The sequence below is a fragment of the Sinocyclocheilus rhinocerous genome, unplaced genomic scaffold (assembly GCF_001515625.1).
Source record: "Sinocyclocheilus rhinocerous isolate Xijiao unplaced genomic scaffold, SAMN03320098_v1.1 scaffold1364, whole genome shotgun sequence".
NCBI lineage: Eukaryota > Metazoa > Chordata > Actinopteri > Cypriniformes > Cyprinidae > Sinocyclocheilus > Sinocyclocheilus rhinocerous.
The window spans coordinates 380124-400040 of NW_015627534.1; the positions used below are offsets into that span (position 1 = coordinate 380124).

The window sequence follows — 19917 nt, forward strand, 5'->3', positions numbered from 1 at the left end:
ATCCCAATTCGTCGGTCATCCGACGTGACGTCTCCGTTCCCTCCTTCAGGGAACGAGGGTTACATACGTAACCGAGACGTTTATTGGGGTCGTGGTTAATAGTTGGTTAATGGTGAGAATTGGTCCCCAAACTAACATGTGATCGCATGTATTAATAATATTAACTTCTAGATTTTCTAATACAAAAAAATTAATTAATTAATAAATGTCAAAATGTGCATATGTTAATATTATTTAATGGACCTGAGCTAACATGGACTAACAATGAACAGTCATATTTGTATTAAATAAGATTAACAAAAAGACTAATACATACTGTAACAAAGGTATTGCTCGTTGTTATTAATGCATTAATTGTAAGTTAATGCATTGTTAGTAATGCATTAGCCAGTGCTAACTAATGGAACCTTATTGTCAAGTGTTTGTACAAATTTAATCAACTTCCAAGTCATGTCAGTTGAAAACATAATGAAGAAAAATTAACTACCGTACAGATTAAGACTGAAAGTGTCAAAAATAGTGAAAATGAGCATATGTTTAGTGATAAAGAGACACAGACTGTCTTTCTTTCTGTCTGTATCTCAGTGTAAGGGGTTCCAGCAAGGAGGACGAAGGCTTGCCGTGCCAAGTTGGCTTGAGCCTCTGCATAAATTCCAGCTCTCCCCTTTGCTTAGCTCTGCTGATGTTGAAATGAGGGGCTGCAGAAGGGAATAAACACACATACACACACACACACACCTACATATCGTTCACATGGCCTTTGCACAGCCTACATCCATACATGTATGCACGTCTGTGCCACACTGTACCCATGACACCGTTACACTCCTCAGATACGATAAGACGATCAATTGCACCTTCCTTGGGCAACTCGATTCTAATGCTAACACAGATAACACTATATTGAGATAAGGAAAACCAAATGCTGTCTTTTGGTTCAACAGACTACAGCTACAAAACAATCAGTTGCACAGTCAGAAAGACAAACGCTTCCTTCATGATGGTGCCCTGATGGTTCCACACAAAAACACAAAGATTTCAAGCTGCCACACAGATGTGATTCCTTCAGCAAATGGTAGAAATAAACTCTCAGACAAAAATGTGTAAATGTCTGATATTCTGAGAAATAAAAAAAAATGCTTGTATATCACTAGCAGTCTTAAAGTGGAATGCATAACTTCGAAAGATCATATCATATACTAAAAAAAAAAAAAGTTTTCTGCAATTATTTGATCAAAAAAATTCAGTAAAATTGTTAAAAGTGGTTTCTATGTGAATATATTAGGGTCTCTTAACTAGTTGCTTATTAGCATGCATATTACTAGAATAGTAGCCATTGTACTAATTAAGCACATATTAATGCCTTATTCTACATGACCTTATTCTACATCCCCAATACCTAAACTTAACAACTACCTTACTAACTATTAATAAGCAGCAAATTAGGAATTTATTGAGGGAAAAGTTGTAGTTAATAGTGAATAAGTGTTCCCTATTCTAAAGTGTTACCAATGTAATTCATTGCTGAGATCAAAAGCTGAATTTTTAGCATCATTACTCCAGTCTTCAGTGTCATATGATCCTTCAGAAATCATTCTAATATGCTGATTTGCTGCTCAAGAAACATTACTGATTATTATCAATGTTGAAAACAGTTGTGCTTTATAATGTTTTTGTGGAAACCGTGATACATAAAAAAATTTTCAGGATTCTTTGAAGAAAGTGGTCCCACTTTATATTAAATGGCCCTAATACCTGTGTACTTACATAGTAACTAGATGTGTACGCAGTATGTAACCACAGTGTAAGTACACATTGGTACATAGTATCTAGAGCTGTAATATTTCTGTAACTACACACATGTAACAACCCTCCGAATGGTTTGTGTAAGTACAAATGTGTAACAGGAGATATATAACTACATTTTGTAACAAGCCTTTTATTTGGAACTCGATTCGGTTGTCGATGTTGTGATCAGTGTTGGGGAAAGTAACGCATGCATTACAATATTGCGTTACTGCCTAAAAAAGTAACTAATTGCGTTACTTAGTTACTTTTTATGGAAACTCACGCAACTTGTAATGCGTTACCGCCAACACTGGTTGTGATTGCTTTACCCCTTCGCATATGAAATTAGTAACAACATTTACTCACCGGTTATAAGTTTGCTGTTGGTCTAACATGGCTTGCAAGCCAAGCTGCTGTACTCTGAATAGTTGTCATAGACGTGCGCTATATCATGAGCAGTATAAGTGTCTATTTCAGACTTATGAGGCTCTATTCATTTGTCTCTAACAGTAAACAAAAATATCCTACCGCTGTCTTTCAATGACGTAATCTTTCCTCAGGCTCGGACCATAAAAACGGAGTCCGGAACTCATTCTATTATTAAAACTACAGAGCGAGAGAAGGTGCCAAAGCATCCTTCATGAATTTGTTAGTGTGTTCGTTTTGAATTAAACGTGTTGCAGATTTTACAAGGATGTCAAAATGCTAGTGATAAAATAGCTTTGGCTCTGGAGGGAGCGAATAAAAGAGCTCAGCTAAAGTGCTGCTCTTAAAGATGTTTTCTTTTTTCAGAGTGAGACGATAACACGTCTCGCAAAACCGTCGACCAAAACTGATGTACAGCAGTGATGTACATTTTCCGACGCACAGTCGTAGCTGTATGACAGATGGCTGTAATGAGCTGCTGATGCACTTACGCTTTCTCTCCACACTTACCAATACAGTTAAAAAACGGCTCCTTCTTGCAGTGGCCGGAGCAGCCGTCTCCATTCATAGTGTTCATATCATCACATTCCTCTCCCTGGGACCTGAAATAAATCAATGCGTACGTAATAAACATAATGATGATTTCCCTTGGTGGACATGAATCTGTGCTGCTAAAAGCATGAACATCTGAAGCCTGCAGTGTGGATATGGCAGTATACTTTCCAAAAACTTTAAAAAGTTTTGTTGTGGCAGTGCGGTCGAGCCTCAAGGTTATTCTGATGATCCTCTAAATCAGTGCTTCTCAACCTTTTCGACCCCCACTATTCAACACAATATTCAAAGGCCCCTTATGAAATATAATATTAACCAAGCAATAAATGCAATATAAATTAACATATTCTGGGAGTGTCATCTAGGTAAATTAATTAACCAATTTGTGACTCCGGATTTTTCAAGAACTGCATGTTCTTCAATAACAACAATAGTTGAGAGGAAAAAAGAAACATGTTACATCGTGATATGTTGGAGTTTATATTCATATATTATATATCAAATTAATCAATTAATTAAAATTATTAATAATAACTCAAGTTAAAACTGAAATTAAAAAAATGATACAAACTATATAGACAATGAAAAAAAATCATAAGCTAATAAAAATCCCAAAAACATTCAACTAAATTATTTTTTAAGTTTTCTGAAAACAGAAATTATAAAAGTGAAAACTATTAATAAACTTTATAATAGCATCTTTTTAATGATACCAAAATAGCACTGCTTTACATCTTGCATGCTTTTTTCTATTTTAATTTAGATTATTAAAATGTACTATTCATTTTCTAAATATCATATTTTTAACAATACATTAATTTCAGTAATTTAAAGTTCTCGAAGGCTCACCACTATGCGACACAATATTCAAAGGGACATATTTTATTTTAACTTTAATATTCATTTAAATCATTGAAAGTCATCATGCAGCACCCTTGGAAGTTTGCTGAGGCTCTCCAGTGGGCCCCGGTCCCCGGTTAAGGTCTACTGCTCTAAAGGCTTTGGAAACACATCCGAACCTACCTCTGGATGAGACCATCTCCACAGTACGGCGCTCCAAGACGGTGTGTCAGTGGAGGTGATGATTCACTCTCGCTCCGACTGGAGATGGTTTGGACTTGGTATGTGTATATCCCACCATACTCAACCTCCCTGTGAAAAAATAAAATAAAATAAAAAATATATATATATATATATGAAAAGCAAAAAACCATCACACATCTGTGCAGGATCAGGACGTACTTTTGCATTAAGGGGTGATATTTGCCATCTGCTCTTGATTCTTTTATGCCAAATACTTGTATTTTTTTAATTCATTAAATCAATCAGAATACAATAGGCTGTTACCAATTAAATGCAATCAACATTAACAAAAGCCATGTTTCTATAGCCTATGTTTTTATTTCTGTGTTTAATTATGTGTATGTATGTAAGTGAATGTACAGTTCTGTTTGATACATCTATGTATTTTTATGGCAAGCAAATAACGTCTCCCATTACTGCCCTTATAGAACAAAAATATATTTCCATATATTTATGATCAGTATATTCCCTTACGCACAGAAAATATATTTCCGTATATATGAATGATCAATGTATTAAATGATTTAACGGTTTATTAAAAAATATGCATAATAATATATTGTGTTAATATATTACAATATATTGAATAATACAAAAGGAATTGCTGCTTTTCATATATTGAAAAATTATGTGACAATATATTTACTTATATATCATAATGTATGTAATTTTATATTCAGTAATGCACTTCATAACATACAGATGTACATGTGATAAGAGATGGTACTTTGTGTCTCAAAATATAATTATTAGATAACAAGCATCAAAGTTTGATTTCAACTATTAATTTCACTATGATTTCAATCTTTGTAATAGCCTTACTCAGTCAATATTAAAAATATCTAGGATTTTTCTTTTTTTTTTCACACAGAATGTTCTTTACAATATGAATTATGATTTTATGTAGAAAACAGTAAATCACAATAAATAAATAAAGACTGTAGCCGGTCACATATTTACTCATGTACTCATATATACATACATACGAGTGCATGAGTAATAATAATAATAATAATATAATTTTATTCACTCCCCCCACCAACAATCCCTGCCAGACCTGAGACTCGAACCTGCGACCTTTGGGTTACAAGTCCAACTCTCTAACCATTAGGCCAGTTGTGGCCTATGCCAACTGCCCTGACTGTAATATATAATAAACTATAATATACTATAAAATATATGTGTTCCCGGTGTGTGTGTGTTCACTGCTGTGTGTGTGCACTTGGATGGGTTAAATGCAGAGCACAAATTCCGAGTATGGGTCACCATACTTGACCACACGTCACTTCACTTTCACTATACATCCCACCTCCTCCAAAAAGTCTGGGAGTCTCTCACATATTGATAGCGGCTCCCTGAAGTGAGTTTTTGCAGGCTGGGATGACCCCAAGCCCCCATTAATTTCCCCATTAGCTTCCAGTATAGCTCAAACACCTCCTAACAGTGGTCAATGTGAGCTCTCTGATCTTTCAGTGCAGAACAAGCCAGGTTTGGGATACTAACCCTGTTAAAAAAAACAGCATATGCTAATTAGATATGTTTTGAAGCATGGCAGATGGTTTGAGCCGGTTTAAATTGGTCCTTAGTTGATCCTGAGCTGGTTTAAGCTGGTCCTAAGCAACTAACTCCTGTTCAAGACCAGCTCATAACCAGCTTATAACCAGCTCAGGACCAGCTTAAAACAGCTCATGACCAACTAAGGACCAGCTTAAATCAGCTGCCATGCTTCAAAACATGATGGTTTCTTCAACAGAGAACGCACACTACGCTGTCTATCTGACACAGCTCTTTCTACACCCTGAAAACTCTTATGCAATCGTAGTGCCAGTTTAGTATTGTTTGTAAAATTGCAACACACTCCTCAGCTGTCACTTTGAACCAACGGCTGCTGGTGGTTGAGGTCAGGTCTGAGATAAGAGACATCTGATCTTGTGTCGGCCTGAGGAGGCAGGCTCTGTATCCAAGCTGAACCATTTGAGATGTCATGAGGGATGAAGTTGTGCTGAGACAATGTAACCAAAACCTGTTCAGTTAGCGCTGGGCTTTGAGGAAAGGCTCACGGTGTTCTGGTGGCGAATGATTGCAGCAGCTGATAATGAGCAAAATAGGCCAGATATGTTTCCTCCCTCAGAGGACAGCTGTAGACAAACACAAGGTGCTTGCTTCTCTGAGTGGATTAGACTTCTGTTCACCTTGAATGTCTCTTGACCGTTTAGTAACGGAGAGTACGTACACTCTATGATACTCTGGGGCCAAGTGAAAAGAGCCCATCCTTTCTGGGGGGCTTTGTGAAACAGAAGTACACTTTAGAATACTTTTTAAAAGAGCGTGAACTGAATATAATGTTTAGTTACATCTTAATTAAAATTGAATGTAAATGTATTCGGTTACACTTTATTTTGATAGTCCACTTTAGACATTCTATTAACTATAAGTAACTTTGTAACTACATGTCAACTAATTCTCATTAATTTGCAACTACATGTCTACTAACTCTCAGAGTAGACTGTTGGGGTAGGTTTAGGGTTAGTAGAATGTTGACAAAGAAAATGTTAGAAGATATTAAGCAGACAGTCTACTAATACTCTACTAACTGCTAGTTGATATGTAGTTGCAAAGTTACTTACTGTTAATAGAATGTCTAAAGTGGACTATCGAAATAAAGTGTTACCGTGTATTCTAGTTTAAATTTATATTAAATGCAATTAGCTGAATGTTAGTTTTTTGTTTTGTTTTTTTGACCCTCTTTAAGTCGGACATCTTCATTCATAATTTCATAATTGTCTTTGAAATACAGTTTTGAAGATGTGTACTGCAGAATGTACTGACAAGCATTTATAGTCAACTAAAATATACTTTAATGTCATTCCAGTTCTGTGTGTGAATTAATTAATTTGAAAACAGCTAAACTCTGCTTACTGTTACACCCCTTAATTAATTTCAGACAAACCCCGCCACAAAGAAAGCCATGTATGCACTCTAGCACACGAAACCTGCATGTGCATCCACCTATATTGTAAACTACAAACCACCCACAAAGCTACACATGGGCATGTGCATTAACTAATAGAGAGAAACCCCAAATCTCACAGCTTTCCAAAACTACACAAACAGACACACACGTACACCAGTCATAAAGCGCCAACATGAGCGAGAGAAAATACACAAAGCCTTCATTATTTGCATTTACATTGGACTCGTTCCCCGAGAGAAACGCAAGCCCTTCTCTGCTGATTAACAAATCAACACTGCCAAATTACCAGAGCGCCATGGACATTATGTTTATTACGAACGCCACAGGTTCACGTGAGGCCAAGTGTTTTTGAGCTGCCGTCAGCAGAGTTATAAGGTGCCTGCTCTAATGGGCAGGGAAGCAGTAACATTTAATAAGAGGCCAAACAAATCATTCAAATTAGCACTTGACATGAATGACACCAGCAAGAGGTTTACGCGGCAATTTGCCTGTTTTTTGGATTAGGGGAAAAACATCTGTGAAAATCCCATAAAATGAAACAAGAAAAACACAAATAAGCAATTTACACAACACAAACACACACACACATGGATGTACCACACATAAACCTTCAACTTCAGTATGTGTAAGGAGATTTATAACAGGAAAACTGCTTTGACCATGGCAATTTTTGAGATTGCAAGCCCAGGTCAATGTGTGTGAAAACACACACATGTGAAAGGATCACATCATAAAATGCACAAACAGAGTAGATATTTCAGCATTATACTGGACACATTAACTAAAAATCAGTGTCAAAGTAGGGCTGTGCAAATAATTGAATGCGATTTTCATTCGCATCTCGTCAGTAAAGCCGGTTCTGTGATTAGTAGTAAATCTCCAGCACATGCTTTCAGATGGAGCGGCATTTACTACACAGAGCCGTAGTTCACTGACAAGCTACGCAATATCGCGTTCAAAATCGCAGGCGATTCATTGCCGATTATGAACGCGATTTTGCATAGCTTTTCAGTGATCTACGGGTCTGTGTAGTAAATGCTGCTCCATCTGAAAGCACGTGCTGGAGATTTACTACTAATCGCAGAACCGGCTTTACTGACGAGGTGCGCATGAAAATCGCATTCGATTATTTGCACAGCCCTATGTCAAAGTCAAGACTATCAAAAACAAACCAAAAAACCTACCTTCCATTTCTCTAGAGTAAATAAATCAATTCATCACAGTCACTAATTTATGCATTTGAACACAAAAGAAGATATTTTGAAGAATGTTAGTTATCGAATAGTTGACGTAGCCATTGACTTCCATAGTACGGAAACGAATACTATGGAAGTCAATGGCTACCGTCAGCTGTTTGGTTAACAACATTCTTCAAAATATCTTCTTTTGTGTTCAACCAAAGAAACTCTTACAGGTTTGGAACAAGTACAAGTTTGGAACAAAAATTGAGTGAACTACCCCATTAACTGACTTGGGGGGGAAACTCACGTCTAATTTAGGCCTTTCAATCTCATAATCATTATCACAGGGCCAATTGTAACATAATCCTAGAATAAACAAACACCTAGCTGACAGGCTGGACTTTCTTTACTACAACCACCATGTTGAGTGTTATGATTTCTTTCATTAATTTATCAGATGGTCCATCTCCTCTTTATTCTGTTTCTGAAAGAATGTTCTTTTTATTTAGAAGGGGTGAAATGCCAAAATTGGTAACAATTATTATTATTCATTAAATAAATAATAGGAGGGGAAAAGCTTGCCCAATAATGTGATACTCTAGTATCTAAGTGACTCTCATGACAAATTACTTGATTTTTGTTTTGTTTTTCTTCAGAGGAAAATCTATTTGCTCAGAGGTTACTATTTCATAGCTCAAGGGACTAGTTGACTTTTATCACAGCTTTTAATAAAGTGTCGACTTTGCCTTGTTTCTTTCTTAGGAGCAATAAAAATGGACACAAATGAGTCAATTGTTGATAATTTAGTACAGTTATAGAACTATAAAGTAAATGTGGATAAAATTTTGAACAAGGAAGAGGATGATCATGTATTGTCGGTATCTTGCTAAAGTTCAGCACAGTCCAGTGGCAAAATCCAGTTATAACCATCAATGTTTATAAATATTCAACTGTTCCTGTTTACAGCAGTTGGTTATCTGTGCCTCATTAAAAGTTCATATACAATAAAGTTAATTCAACTGTTACCTGTCATCTCAATGTGATCTCACGAGAATTTGTATGCATTTTACGTAAAATGTGGTTCTACAAAACATACATTTACTTACGTTTTCACAGACACTGAAACGTACAATACTGACGTATTTACAGCATCTAAACATACAATACTGACGTATTGACAACACCTAAAACTTACATTTACATATGAACAACTTTACAGACTTACAAATGAATCCTTATGAATATTAAAATTGTGGCATTATAACATTTTATTATATTGTATTCAGTTGTCATATTAAAGGCACAATATGTACGTTTTCGAGGTCGCATTTTCAAAACAGTAACAAAGGCGAAGCTTGATGACGCTCTGAAGGAGAGTGGAATGATGGGAGATGTGGTTTTCACCATCCAGAGATGTCAGAATCATGTTCACAGATTATATGAATTATTATTTTATTAGTATTATTACCTGTACCTTCCAAAGTTATTCAAACGGCCAATAAATTGTACAGAGAAAGTGAGCAAAGAACATTTACATTGTCAAGGAAGAGTATATGACTGATTAAGTCAAGCCCGAGTTTAAGCACTCTCAAAAAACTCCCATTATAATCAGTAAAGCTGTCTATACACTGTTTGATGAATGAACCTCCTACTTACATCATACGTACATCTGCACTTTGTTATTTATGATGAGAGAATTCGCGAGAGAGTAGAACTGAACAACAAAACTGAACAACAAAACTCCGGTGTTTCAGCGATGACTCATCTGAACGCCTCTGATTGGCTGCTGCGTTCATAAACTCAACAGACTTGTGTGTGATTGGTTATAATGCACAACACTGTAAAAATGCGGAAAAGAATCATTGTGCAACATTGAGATCTAAATTTAATGCCTCAGTCAACACTTTTCATTTCATTTTCATTTTATTTGCGACAGCCGTAATGGATTTTTGTTTAACTGTACAGCAGCATTTTTGTCCACATGTGTTGCCATAGTTTCAACAAGCGGAAACTAATAGTGCAGATATTACGTCACTGAAAGGCGACAATGAATCGGGACGAGCCATTATTTAAAATTGGAATTTCTCTGGATTTACAAATCCTTGGGAACTTTTGGGATAACGTAAGTACACAACTGCATATAGCACTGTGCAAGTGGTTTTTGGATATTTTATTACGAAAATCTTACATATCGTGCCTTTAATGGCATTATGGGGAAGTCGTGGCCTAATGGTTAGAGAGTCGGACTCGTAACCCAAAGGTTGCGGGTTCGAGTCTCATACCGGCAGGGTTTGTAGGTGGGGGGAGTGAATGTACAGCGCTCTCTCCCACCTTCAATACCACGACTGAGGTGCCCTTGAGCAAGGCACCGAACCCCAAACTGCTCCCCGAGCGCCGCAGCATAAATGGCTGCCCACTGCTCCGGGTGTGTGTTCACTGCTGTGTGTGCACTTTGGATGGGTTAAATGCAGAGCACTAATTCCAAGTGTGGGTCACGTCACTTTATTATGTTTTCAATTGCATTATTAACTGAAGTTTACTCATTTACTTAATATGAAATTATAATATTTTGTTCTGTTCTGTGATATTTCTGCTGCCAACTCGATTCAAAGAATACACGATGTTAAACAAGACTACACTTTAAACCCCTAAAATGAATTATATTTCTGCAATCGTTTAACCATTACTTATCATGTAATATTTACTTTGTTTGCCATGGGACACAAAAGGCATTTTCTCCGACATGCTGTGACTAACAATAGAACCATAAAATACACCAAAAAACATAATAAAAAAAGGAATCAATTTTATTTGTTCGCTGTAATCCAAATCTTCAGAATCCATGACTGCAAGGAACAGTCCCAAACTCAAGCCTTTGTTCAGCGATCTTCATCTCCATCCTGAGCAGCAACCATAAGCAGCAATTCTCACGCTGATGCACTTTATACAAATTCAAAAATTGCCACTTCAAGAAACTTTACGACAGGCTTTACGGCAGGAAAATCGAATGCTCATTGGCTCCCACCTGCTTCGTCACAGATTGCGACATGCCATGTGTCTGGTGAGGTGTGTTTGAATGAGAAATGTGTGCCTTCATGGAGTTGAGAACTGTCTGCGATAATCTATAAAAAGTTTAGTTCACTTTCTTAATTGATGTTACTTTGAAATCCTTAAAAATTATGCTTGATCATTTATCTACTATAATGTTAGCTAAATCGCTAACTTTTATATGGAACCCTACAGTACATTATGCCTTGTCATCATGCACATGTGAACTGTAAAAATGTTTAGTACTTCAGTGTTTACTGTAGTATTTTGTTATTTTAATTTTGACAACTCTCTGGATAGTTTCAGCATATTAATAGATATGGCAATGTTAATGTATTTGGTCTCGACAGACTAGATACATATGGTGCTGCAGAGCAAGTATGGAGGCTTGCTTTTGCCAATAGGTACACAGACACACTGCTGTGAGCATGTAAGATATACTGCTGCTGCACGAATATCCACAAGTGGAGCTGGGGGAGGTAGAGGGTTTCAGAGGAGCTCTGACAAATGTGCTGCAGGACCAGCTTACAGCAAACAGTCAACCAGACTGTTTAAATGTTGAGCAAGCAAACTCAGTGGCTGCAGAATCAGCTTGTGCCATGTAGTAAACTATGTGATGGCTAGCATATTGCATATAAAGGATCTATCAGCCTACGCCATCTAGAGTTTCATGACTGAACAAGATATTTAGACCACACTGTGCTTCTCTGTCTTAGTCTTCTTCCATCTTATAAACTATTAACATAAAATGTGTTAATCATACAACAGCATGAAATAATATAGCAACTTTTCCAACACTTTAAGCACTTATGGACATCTTACAAGTGCAGCGATGTGAATATTTGCTGAATATTTGTGAACAGTTGCTCATTGGTGATATTTTAATAATTGTTGGGCTTAAAAACAAAACTACAGTAAGAATTATTTAATGTGTTGTTGTGTGTTTGTGAGTAAAGGGAAATACTTTCTAGTATTGACTATTCCATTATGTTGGGTATTTAAAAGAGTTTCTGTTATATTGGAGTTTTTGTGCTAACTATTGTGTTGAAGAATGGAGCTTGTTCTTAGGTTGTCTGAAGCCTATAGTATATGTTGCGTCACTCAATGAACAATATATTGCCAGTGCATTGAAGAGATTCTACTTACTAAGCTAAGGAAAATCACATCCAACGCTGATGCAAAATCAGATGAACTGGAAAATGCATTTGATTATAGCTGTTTTTAGATTTCAAATGAAAATTGATCAGATCTTTCAATGATTGATCACTGCCGTCACTTCTGAATACTCATGCCTATCCCTACGGAGAAGCAGTTCCACTTCCTATTGCATAAAATTCTTCCTCACAGATGTGTTGAGGTGTTGAAGGAATCAGTCTCAGAGCATGCCATCATCCTCTGCTCAGCATCCTCTCTTTAACACAACTTCATCTGTGTCTTATTAACGCACATGTCTCACTGTATTCTCAACTGTTCTGAACGGGTGCAGCTGATGATGTCATATGATATCATGTAAGCCAGCCACTCTTGAGAGATCAACAGGCCCGCCAATACGCTTATGGCATAAATATATGTTGATGACATGGCATGAAATAAGTTAACGTCAACAGAATTCCGCTTACAGCTTATTGGTTAAACACTGGCAGAGTTCAACATGTTAAGCGACCATCTGTTTGCACCTCTGATTCTCAGTGGATAACTTATAGAACTCATGTTGAAGTTATAAACTGGAAAGAGAAAAAGAAAGACAGAGAAACTAGAAGTGATTGATCTCTTCTGTTACACCTTAAAATGTTAATAATTTTAAGTTTTAAATGGATTTATTTGTCACTTATTTGTTCCCTATTGTCTCACGATGAGTGCAATTTAGTGAAAGCTTTCTATTCAGACAATACTTCATTCAATAAAAAATTCCTCCTTCTGGAATTCTTGATAAAAAGAAAGATACTTAATACTTGTTGGAAGACAGATACAAATCAGGACTTATGAAGTGCTTAAAGACAAGAAAAAGTAGCTACTCAAGCGACCTCCTCCAAAGAAACACCATACGCAAGCAACAATAGCACGAGTGTTTTCTGCAAAAGAATAGACAAGGTTTATAGTCACTTTCTGGGCAAAATGGCAAATGATGGTTTTAAATGAGATGCCAACATCTCGGCAGGCCGCCAGTAGTTCTCACTAAACAATCTTCCTTTCAGAGAATTCCAACTCCACCAGTGCCTGCACATAGTCATATTTCCGAAACCACAGCAGATTTGGTTTTCCTTGTACTTCTAGGGATTCAGTCGGGGATGATGGAACTGCAGTGATACAGTGAACACACCAACGAAGATAAATAATTAGTTGGGTCATCCCCAGTTGTTCTGGTTGAGAAGTTATGTTAATCACACATAAAGGAGATCAACTCATAGCGGTGACATTAGAGAGAAACTCCAACATTTCCACAGTGTAAATCTTCCTTCGGAACATGACTTCTGGTAAACAGGGATTACTGTGGTCAGTTATGACGTCAAAAGCTCTACAGCGGTGCATAGCACATGCACATTCCCTATGCAACTTACATCGGTTTACACAATCTAGGCAAAATTCTTGTTCTTGATGGAACGTTTTGGTCCAAATCCAATTAGGAATTAGGAGGATCTTCAAGTAAACATGAAAGGAGCCTACACACGGTAATTAAATAGCATTGTTCCAAAGATCACCTTGTTCTAAAAGACCTAACACTGTCTTAACTAAAAGCCTTGAAAATTTTAAAAAGTGGTCAAGGGATATGTTTTTGATAAACAATGAAAGATCTAGAACTGTACATTGGTTACGATGCAAATTTCTCTCAAATGTACTCATCCCGTAAGCTGGATAAAGCAATTTTCCAGTGAGATTAAGGACCGTGGGGCACCAATCAAACCTCTGTAATCGTTCCATCATTAGCAGTGGAGCTGGTAGGAGGGTGGAGCTTTTGGAATGCCATAGTCAGTGGACTTGACATGACAGAGGTGAGAGTCTTAGACCAAGGGGGACCAGGTTGCAGGAGGCTGGGGCCCCTAAAGCGGATGAGTTGGCCAGTTGTCTTGGCCTCTGTCTCATTGGCAGAGGGGTCCTGTCAGCTCAAAGCAGGGGTGCCCTTTGAAGCCATGACAGCAAAGAGGGCCAGGTCAGGGAGAGGAATAGCAGATGGCTGGGGGTTTTCTGAAGGCCAGAGTTACAGACATGCAGGGTCAACCCCCCTCCGTGATTTACTCCTATGTTCCAGAGCTTCAAACCTACTCTCATATTTCCTAAGGTCCCATAATGTATGCATCCAAAACCTAAGTCTTCCCATTCAAATCAATGAGCGAGTGCCAAGTGAGAGAGAGACACGGGTGACCCAAATTAGGTAGAGGTGTCAGAGCATATTTACCAAAGATCAATATCTTTCCTGGATCAGAGCTGAGGTAATGAATGCATGGGACCTCAGAATATGTGATTGTAATTGATTCAGATCTCAGAATTAACGTCACTCAGAAAACAGACTCTCAAACCCAGCTGTGAGTTGACCACAATTTACTTGAGCCAAAACCTTACCTACCTCACATCAGATCAAAAACATGTCTGTTTTATTCAGCTACAGTATAGTGGAGAAACAGCTTGCACAATATGGGGAGGAAAAAGTCCAATAAACTTAAGAAAATAGTGAGTGGAAAAAGTGTCAATCTGTGCCAATGTGATGCATCTGCACACCTGCATCAAGTCCAGTATAGTAAAACACCCTATTACCATACATTTTATTTATATATCTTGTTGTATCTTCAGTGACTCTACTCCTAAGCAGCAGGTGTCATCACAAATGGTCAATCATCACTACACATCAGTGTACCATTATTTAATTAACTGCAACACTACTTCAGTGGCAATGTTTATGGACAACCTGCGCTCTCAGAACAAATACATAAATAAATGAGGTACAAAAGCTGTTACTGGGACGGTACACTTTTGTACCTATAAGGTACATCTCTGTACTTTATTTAACCCAAAAGGGTGAATTTTTGTACCTTAAAAGGTAGATATGTACCTAAATTATATATATTATTACCTTTTGAAAGGGTATTGCCTCAGTGGCAGTTTTTTTACTTTTTTTCTGAGAGTATAATAATATGATAATAATCTGTTAATAATTGGTAGCTCAGTTGGAAAATCCTTCATGTAAACACCTCAATCTGAAATACTGGAAATTACTTGGAAAGAAAATACTGGATATGCAAACCACATTAAACCTATAAAACCTTTCATCCCTGTACATAATTTCTACAGTAGATGCTTCAAATAGCAGCGTTACAACTGGCCCCCTCTTACACCCATCCCCGTTCTCCTCTATTCTGATCATTGTACTGTGATAATAGTCTGTGCAAAGCTAATCTATGCTGGTGGTAGATAAATCTGTGATTCGCACATTTCCCAAAACTATTGGAAACACTCTGCAATGTTGAGCTACTATATCAGTAGGTGGCAAGTTAAACCATTAATTTCACATGCATGCTGAAGTGGCCAATACAGAAATGCTGACCAGAGACCCAGTATCTGGCCTTAAGTCAGAAAGCGTTAGTGTATTACTGCCCAAACCAGAGGTGCCCGGCCGAGGCCAGAGGAACCTCAAGATGGCACAGATGGCATTAACTGGCATTCTAATGCCAGGCGCTGGACGGAAAACAACCAACAGCTGCATCCTTCTCTTTGTTTCTTTTGGCTTCGTTCGAAAATTGAAAAGGAACAGAGAGACACCACAAGATTTGAGCGGGGATTTGCTGTGCCTAATGCTGACGAGGCACATTTCGCACTCCAACTTTGAATTACGTTAGTTTTGTTCTGTGGTAAAACAGCTCCAAATCGAAGTTCCAAAGTCAATACGATTTTTTTCTGGAAGAGGTAGGAAGAGTATCTAAACACTAGCCAGAGCCTGAAAACATATAATTGCAATAACAAATTCAACTGGAATACAACAAAAAAAAAAATTTCAAAGAAGTATTAGCATCTTTACAATAAGGTTCAGTGTATTCATTGCATTAGGTACCGTGTGAATGAACAATTTGAAGAGCACATTATTCATTTTATTAATTTATTCAAAAGGCTCACCTGTCCATGTATCTTCGCATTGAGTCTCTCAGCATGACGCCCTGGGGTGCGTGAACAAATGGCGGCTGCCGCAGGAGCCTATAGTGCAGCGGCTCACATTCTCGACACAACGGACAGTCGGGTTTGGACGTGAGCAGAGTAGCATCAATTTCCAAATGTTGCTCCATGGTGAAAAACTGCACGCCGTACACCTTCTCAAGCACATCCAGCTTGATGGTCAGTGGTGTGTCGCAGAACAAATTGCTGGGACCCAGAGACAGGTTGTTGCCACCGACAGTCAATAAGATGATATTGTGGATGGCAGGCAGAACGGTTTCCTCCTGGGAGGAGAAGGTCACCCACACTGTGAGGGAGTCAGGGACCACCGGATATGCGAACTCCAGCTGTAGCATGCAGCCTTGCAGAGGGCAGGGAGGAGGCACCATTCCTAGATCCATGCCGTTATGCGGACTCCACGTGCGGACGCTGGGCTCGCATGCCTGCTCTACATCTGGTGGTCCTAAGAGATGCAGCAAATGCATTAAAGTCAGAATTTCAGTCTTCTTTTTGATATTCCTTTACCAGTTCATGACAGGGGAACTGTAAAGGCAGCTGTTTAAAATATAGATAAAAAAGCAATTATTGTGATCTAGTAGAAGGGGAACTACAGTAACTTGAGGCTTGCAAGAAAAGAAAAAAAAAAAGGATATGAACCAGATTTTCTCTACGGCTCCTAAGCCAAGCGTTTGCAAACAGAGTACAGGCCTTAAATTTCATAAATAGGATCACTTACTACTAGTGTTAATTTTGTCAAGTTTCAAATGTCCCCTTTATTCTTTATCAAATTTAGTCAACCTATCCCATTTTTATTGTTTTATTTTTTTTTATTTAGTCAAGTTTTAATCTTGGAATTTTAGTCTAGTATTAGTCAACTAAAAAAAAAAAAACTTATGGTTAAACTAATAATGACAATGGATTTTCTCAAAATTATAATGGCAATTACTGATCATTATTGTTGTTTGAGACACTTTCATCTGAAAGCACAAAAGCTCTGATTGGGGCATTTTTTTTTTTTTTTAAGATTTTTTCAGTTTTTGGATATACGGTTTTGGTAAAAATTTTACATAAACTTTGCAGTATCTGCACAATGTTAATTATTTTACGAAAATAAGAGGAATCATACAAAATGCATGCATTTTTTTTTTTAGTACGGACTTGAATAAGATATTTCACATAAAATACATTTATATATAGTCCACAAGAGAAAAATAATTTATAAAAATGACCCCGATCAAAAGTTTACATATGCTTGATTCTTAATAGTGTTGTTACCCGGATGATCCACAGCTGTTTTTTTTTTTGTTTAGTTTTTTTCTTTTATGATAAATATCTCATTCAGGTCAGTACTAAAAAAAAAAAAAAAAAAAAATGTATTTTGTTTGTCGTCCACTAGATGGCAAAATCGTGCAACATGACAAATTATTTCTCTCTCTCACTTTCAGTTTGCATGGTTGCCATGTTTGCACCTGATTCATTTTAATTAAACTAACTGAAAATGGTAGTTTGTGTAAAGGGAAAAAAAACTAAAAAAAAATGTAGTTTGTATGATCCCTCTTATTTTAGTAAATTAATTAACATTTTGCAGATACTGCAAAGTATATATAAAATTGACCACAACTGTGGACAATTTTTATTATTATTATTTTAACTACATTTTAGTTTTGTCTTTTCGCCAACGATATTGCATGTTGATATAGTCACAGTTAGCGTTTAATGTTGTTGTTTTCGTCTTGTCTTCGTCTCATCTTTCATGTAAAAAAAAAAAGGTTGTCAACGAATATTTTTCGTTAACGAAACACTACTTATTCAACCTATCCTATGTTTTGTTTAGTCATGTTTTCATGGAGTAAAAGTCTGGGAATTTAGTCAAGTTATAATATTTTAGTCATGCTGAATAATGGCAATTAGTTTGCTTGAAATTATAATCGCGATTACTGATCACGACTGTTTTCAATTGAAACACTTTCACCGATAAGCACTGAAAAGATGGGGGTGGGGGGGATTTACACTTGTGCCATCTGGCAACCCCAAGCATTAAAACCTGTGTAGGTCGATTTTTTTTTTACCACACTTTTTTTTTTGGGGACGAAAATATTAAAAGAGATTTTGGATAAAGAGAGTTTTTATTGTTTTAATCTACATTTTAGTCTCATCTTTTTTCGTCAATAATATTGCGTGTTGATATAGACACTGTTAGTGTTTAATGATATTGGTGTTGTCTTGTTTTTGTCTTATCTTAGGTCATAGTTTTTGTTAACACAATACTACTTACTACTTCATATAAATTCTATAAATATTCATGCAAAGTACAGAATGACTACAGTGCACATTTCAGGAAACACTGCATCATAACACCACTAAAATAACACCAGTAACCCAGTTCTGTGCAGTACCATGAATTGAAGCAGGAACAATATATCGTAAGGTACAGCAGAAAAAGGAGTAGCGCATAATGAGAAATGCAGCCACACACTTGATGCATAGAGTCGCATGTTGTTAAATTCCATCTTGTCCGACCATTTCTCCTTCACATTCTCTCTCGTTTCTGTAGCAAAAACCAGAAATCCGAGCGACCCGATGATGAGGCCCGCACAAGGCTTTCGATTTCAGCCTGGCAATTACATCTCGTGTGCTGCAGTCTAGCTATATTTGGAGTCAACAGCAACTCATTTGACGGGGAGTGACGTACCCCAACATTCATCAAATGTGGGGAGAAGCCAGGGCACTGCAGACAGTGTGTTCTCCTGCTTTTCCTTTGTGCAATTCCAAACTGGCAACAGCAAAAGCCATTTGCTAGCCTCATTTCTGGGCAGTGCACAAAATTCCAGTGTTTAATCAACTGAGCACCGAGTTTTTTGGTTTTCCAGGCCACATCATCTCAACACATTTATTATTGTGAGTATGTGTGTGGCCAGAATAGAAGTAAACATATGATAAAAATGTCTTCGATACTGCATGTTTACATTCTCACCTCGTTTACGCTGCATTTGACCAGCCACAACACTTTTGTTTTTTTTTTAAGATGGGAAAATATCTCCTTGCAATCACATGTTAAAAAAAGAGCTTAAACAGCTGTAATGAATGTATTCATCAGGTAGTCATTTCATAAGATGAGTAACTGTCTTATCTAAATGACTCCGTGGTGGACTACTAACCCTGTCCCGGAAGTACTAGTGTCAGGGTTCAGCCGCCACAGCAGGGTGGGCAGGTTTTCAAGGTGACCTGACAATTCAACCATGAATTAGAGCCTTGCATTTTCACTTGATTAGCTAATCTAATTGGGGTATTAGATTGTCTAGGAAAGTGCTCATTCATGGAAAAAAGGGAAAGTGGGGGGTTGGTGTTAGTGCGGCTGAAAACGTCCCGCTTAAGGTAATTGTGGTACATTGAACTGTGAGCACAGGTCTGCTTTGGGGAGCCGCTGTGCGATGTAGGAACATGGCTAGTGAAAAACTTTTGAGATCAAGATGGGTAAATGATACTGATAAATGATAAAATAGATTTAGATTGAGCTTCCCTAGAGCCCTTGTGACTGATGGTGACCAGGGTTATTAAACTAAAACAATAAAGATGCATTTTTGTTACTTATAAAATAAATGAAATGTTAATTGAAATAAAGTGAAATATTAAAACAAACTTGTTTCGGCTAGTTTCTTTCTTTGTATCTCATTTTCATCTTCATTAACTTGATCCAATAAAATAACTAACTGAAAGTGAAATAAA

At 37.2% G+C, this 19917-nt stretch overlaps 1 protein-coding gene across 1 annotated transcript in view; it reads right to left on the reverse strand.

Moving 5' to 3' along the window:
- The window catches only part of LOC107728218 (pappalysin-1-like), a 117303-nt gene that overhangs the window by 79321 nt on the left and 18065 nt on the right, over positions 1-19917 (reverse strand). The window contains exons 9-11 of the mRNA XM_016538319.1: positions 16156-16654; positions 3790-3918; positions 2725-2816 (exon numbers count right to left, since the gene is read on the reverse strand). Of these exons, the coding sequence (XP_016393805.1) occupies positions 2725-2816; positions 3790-3918; positions 16156-16654 (720 nt within the window). The remainder of the gene's footprint in view (positions 1-2724; positions 2817-3789; positions 3919-16155; positions 16655-19917) is intronic.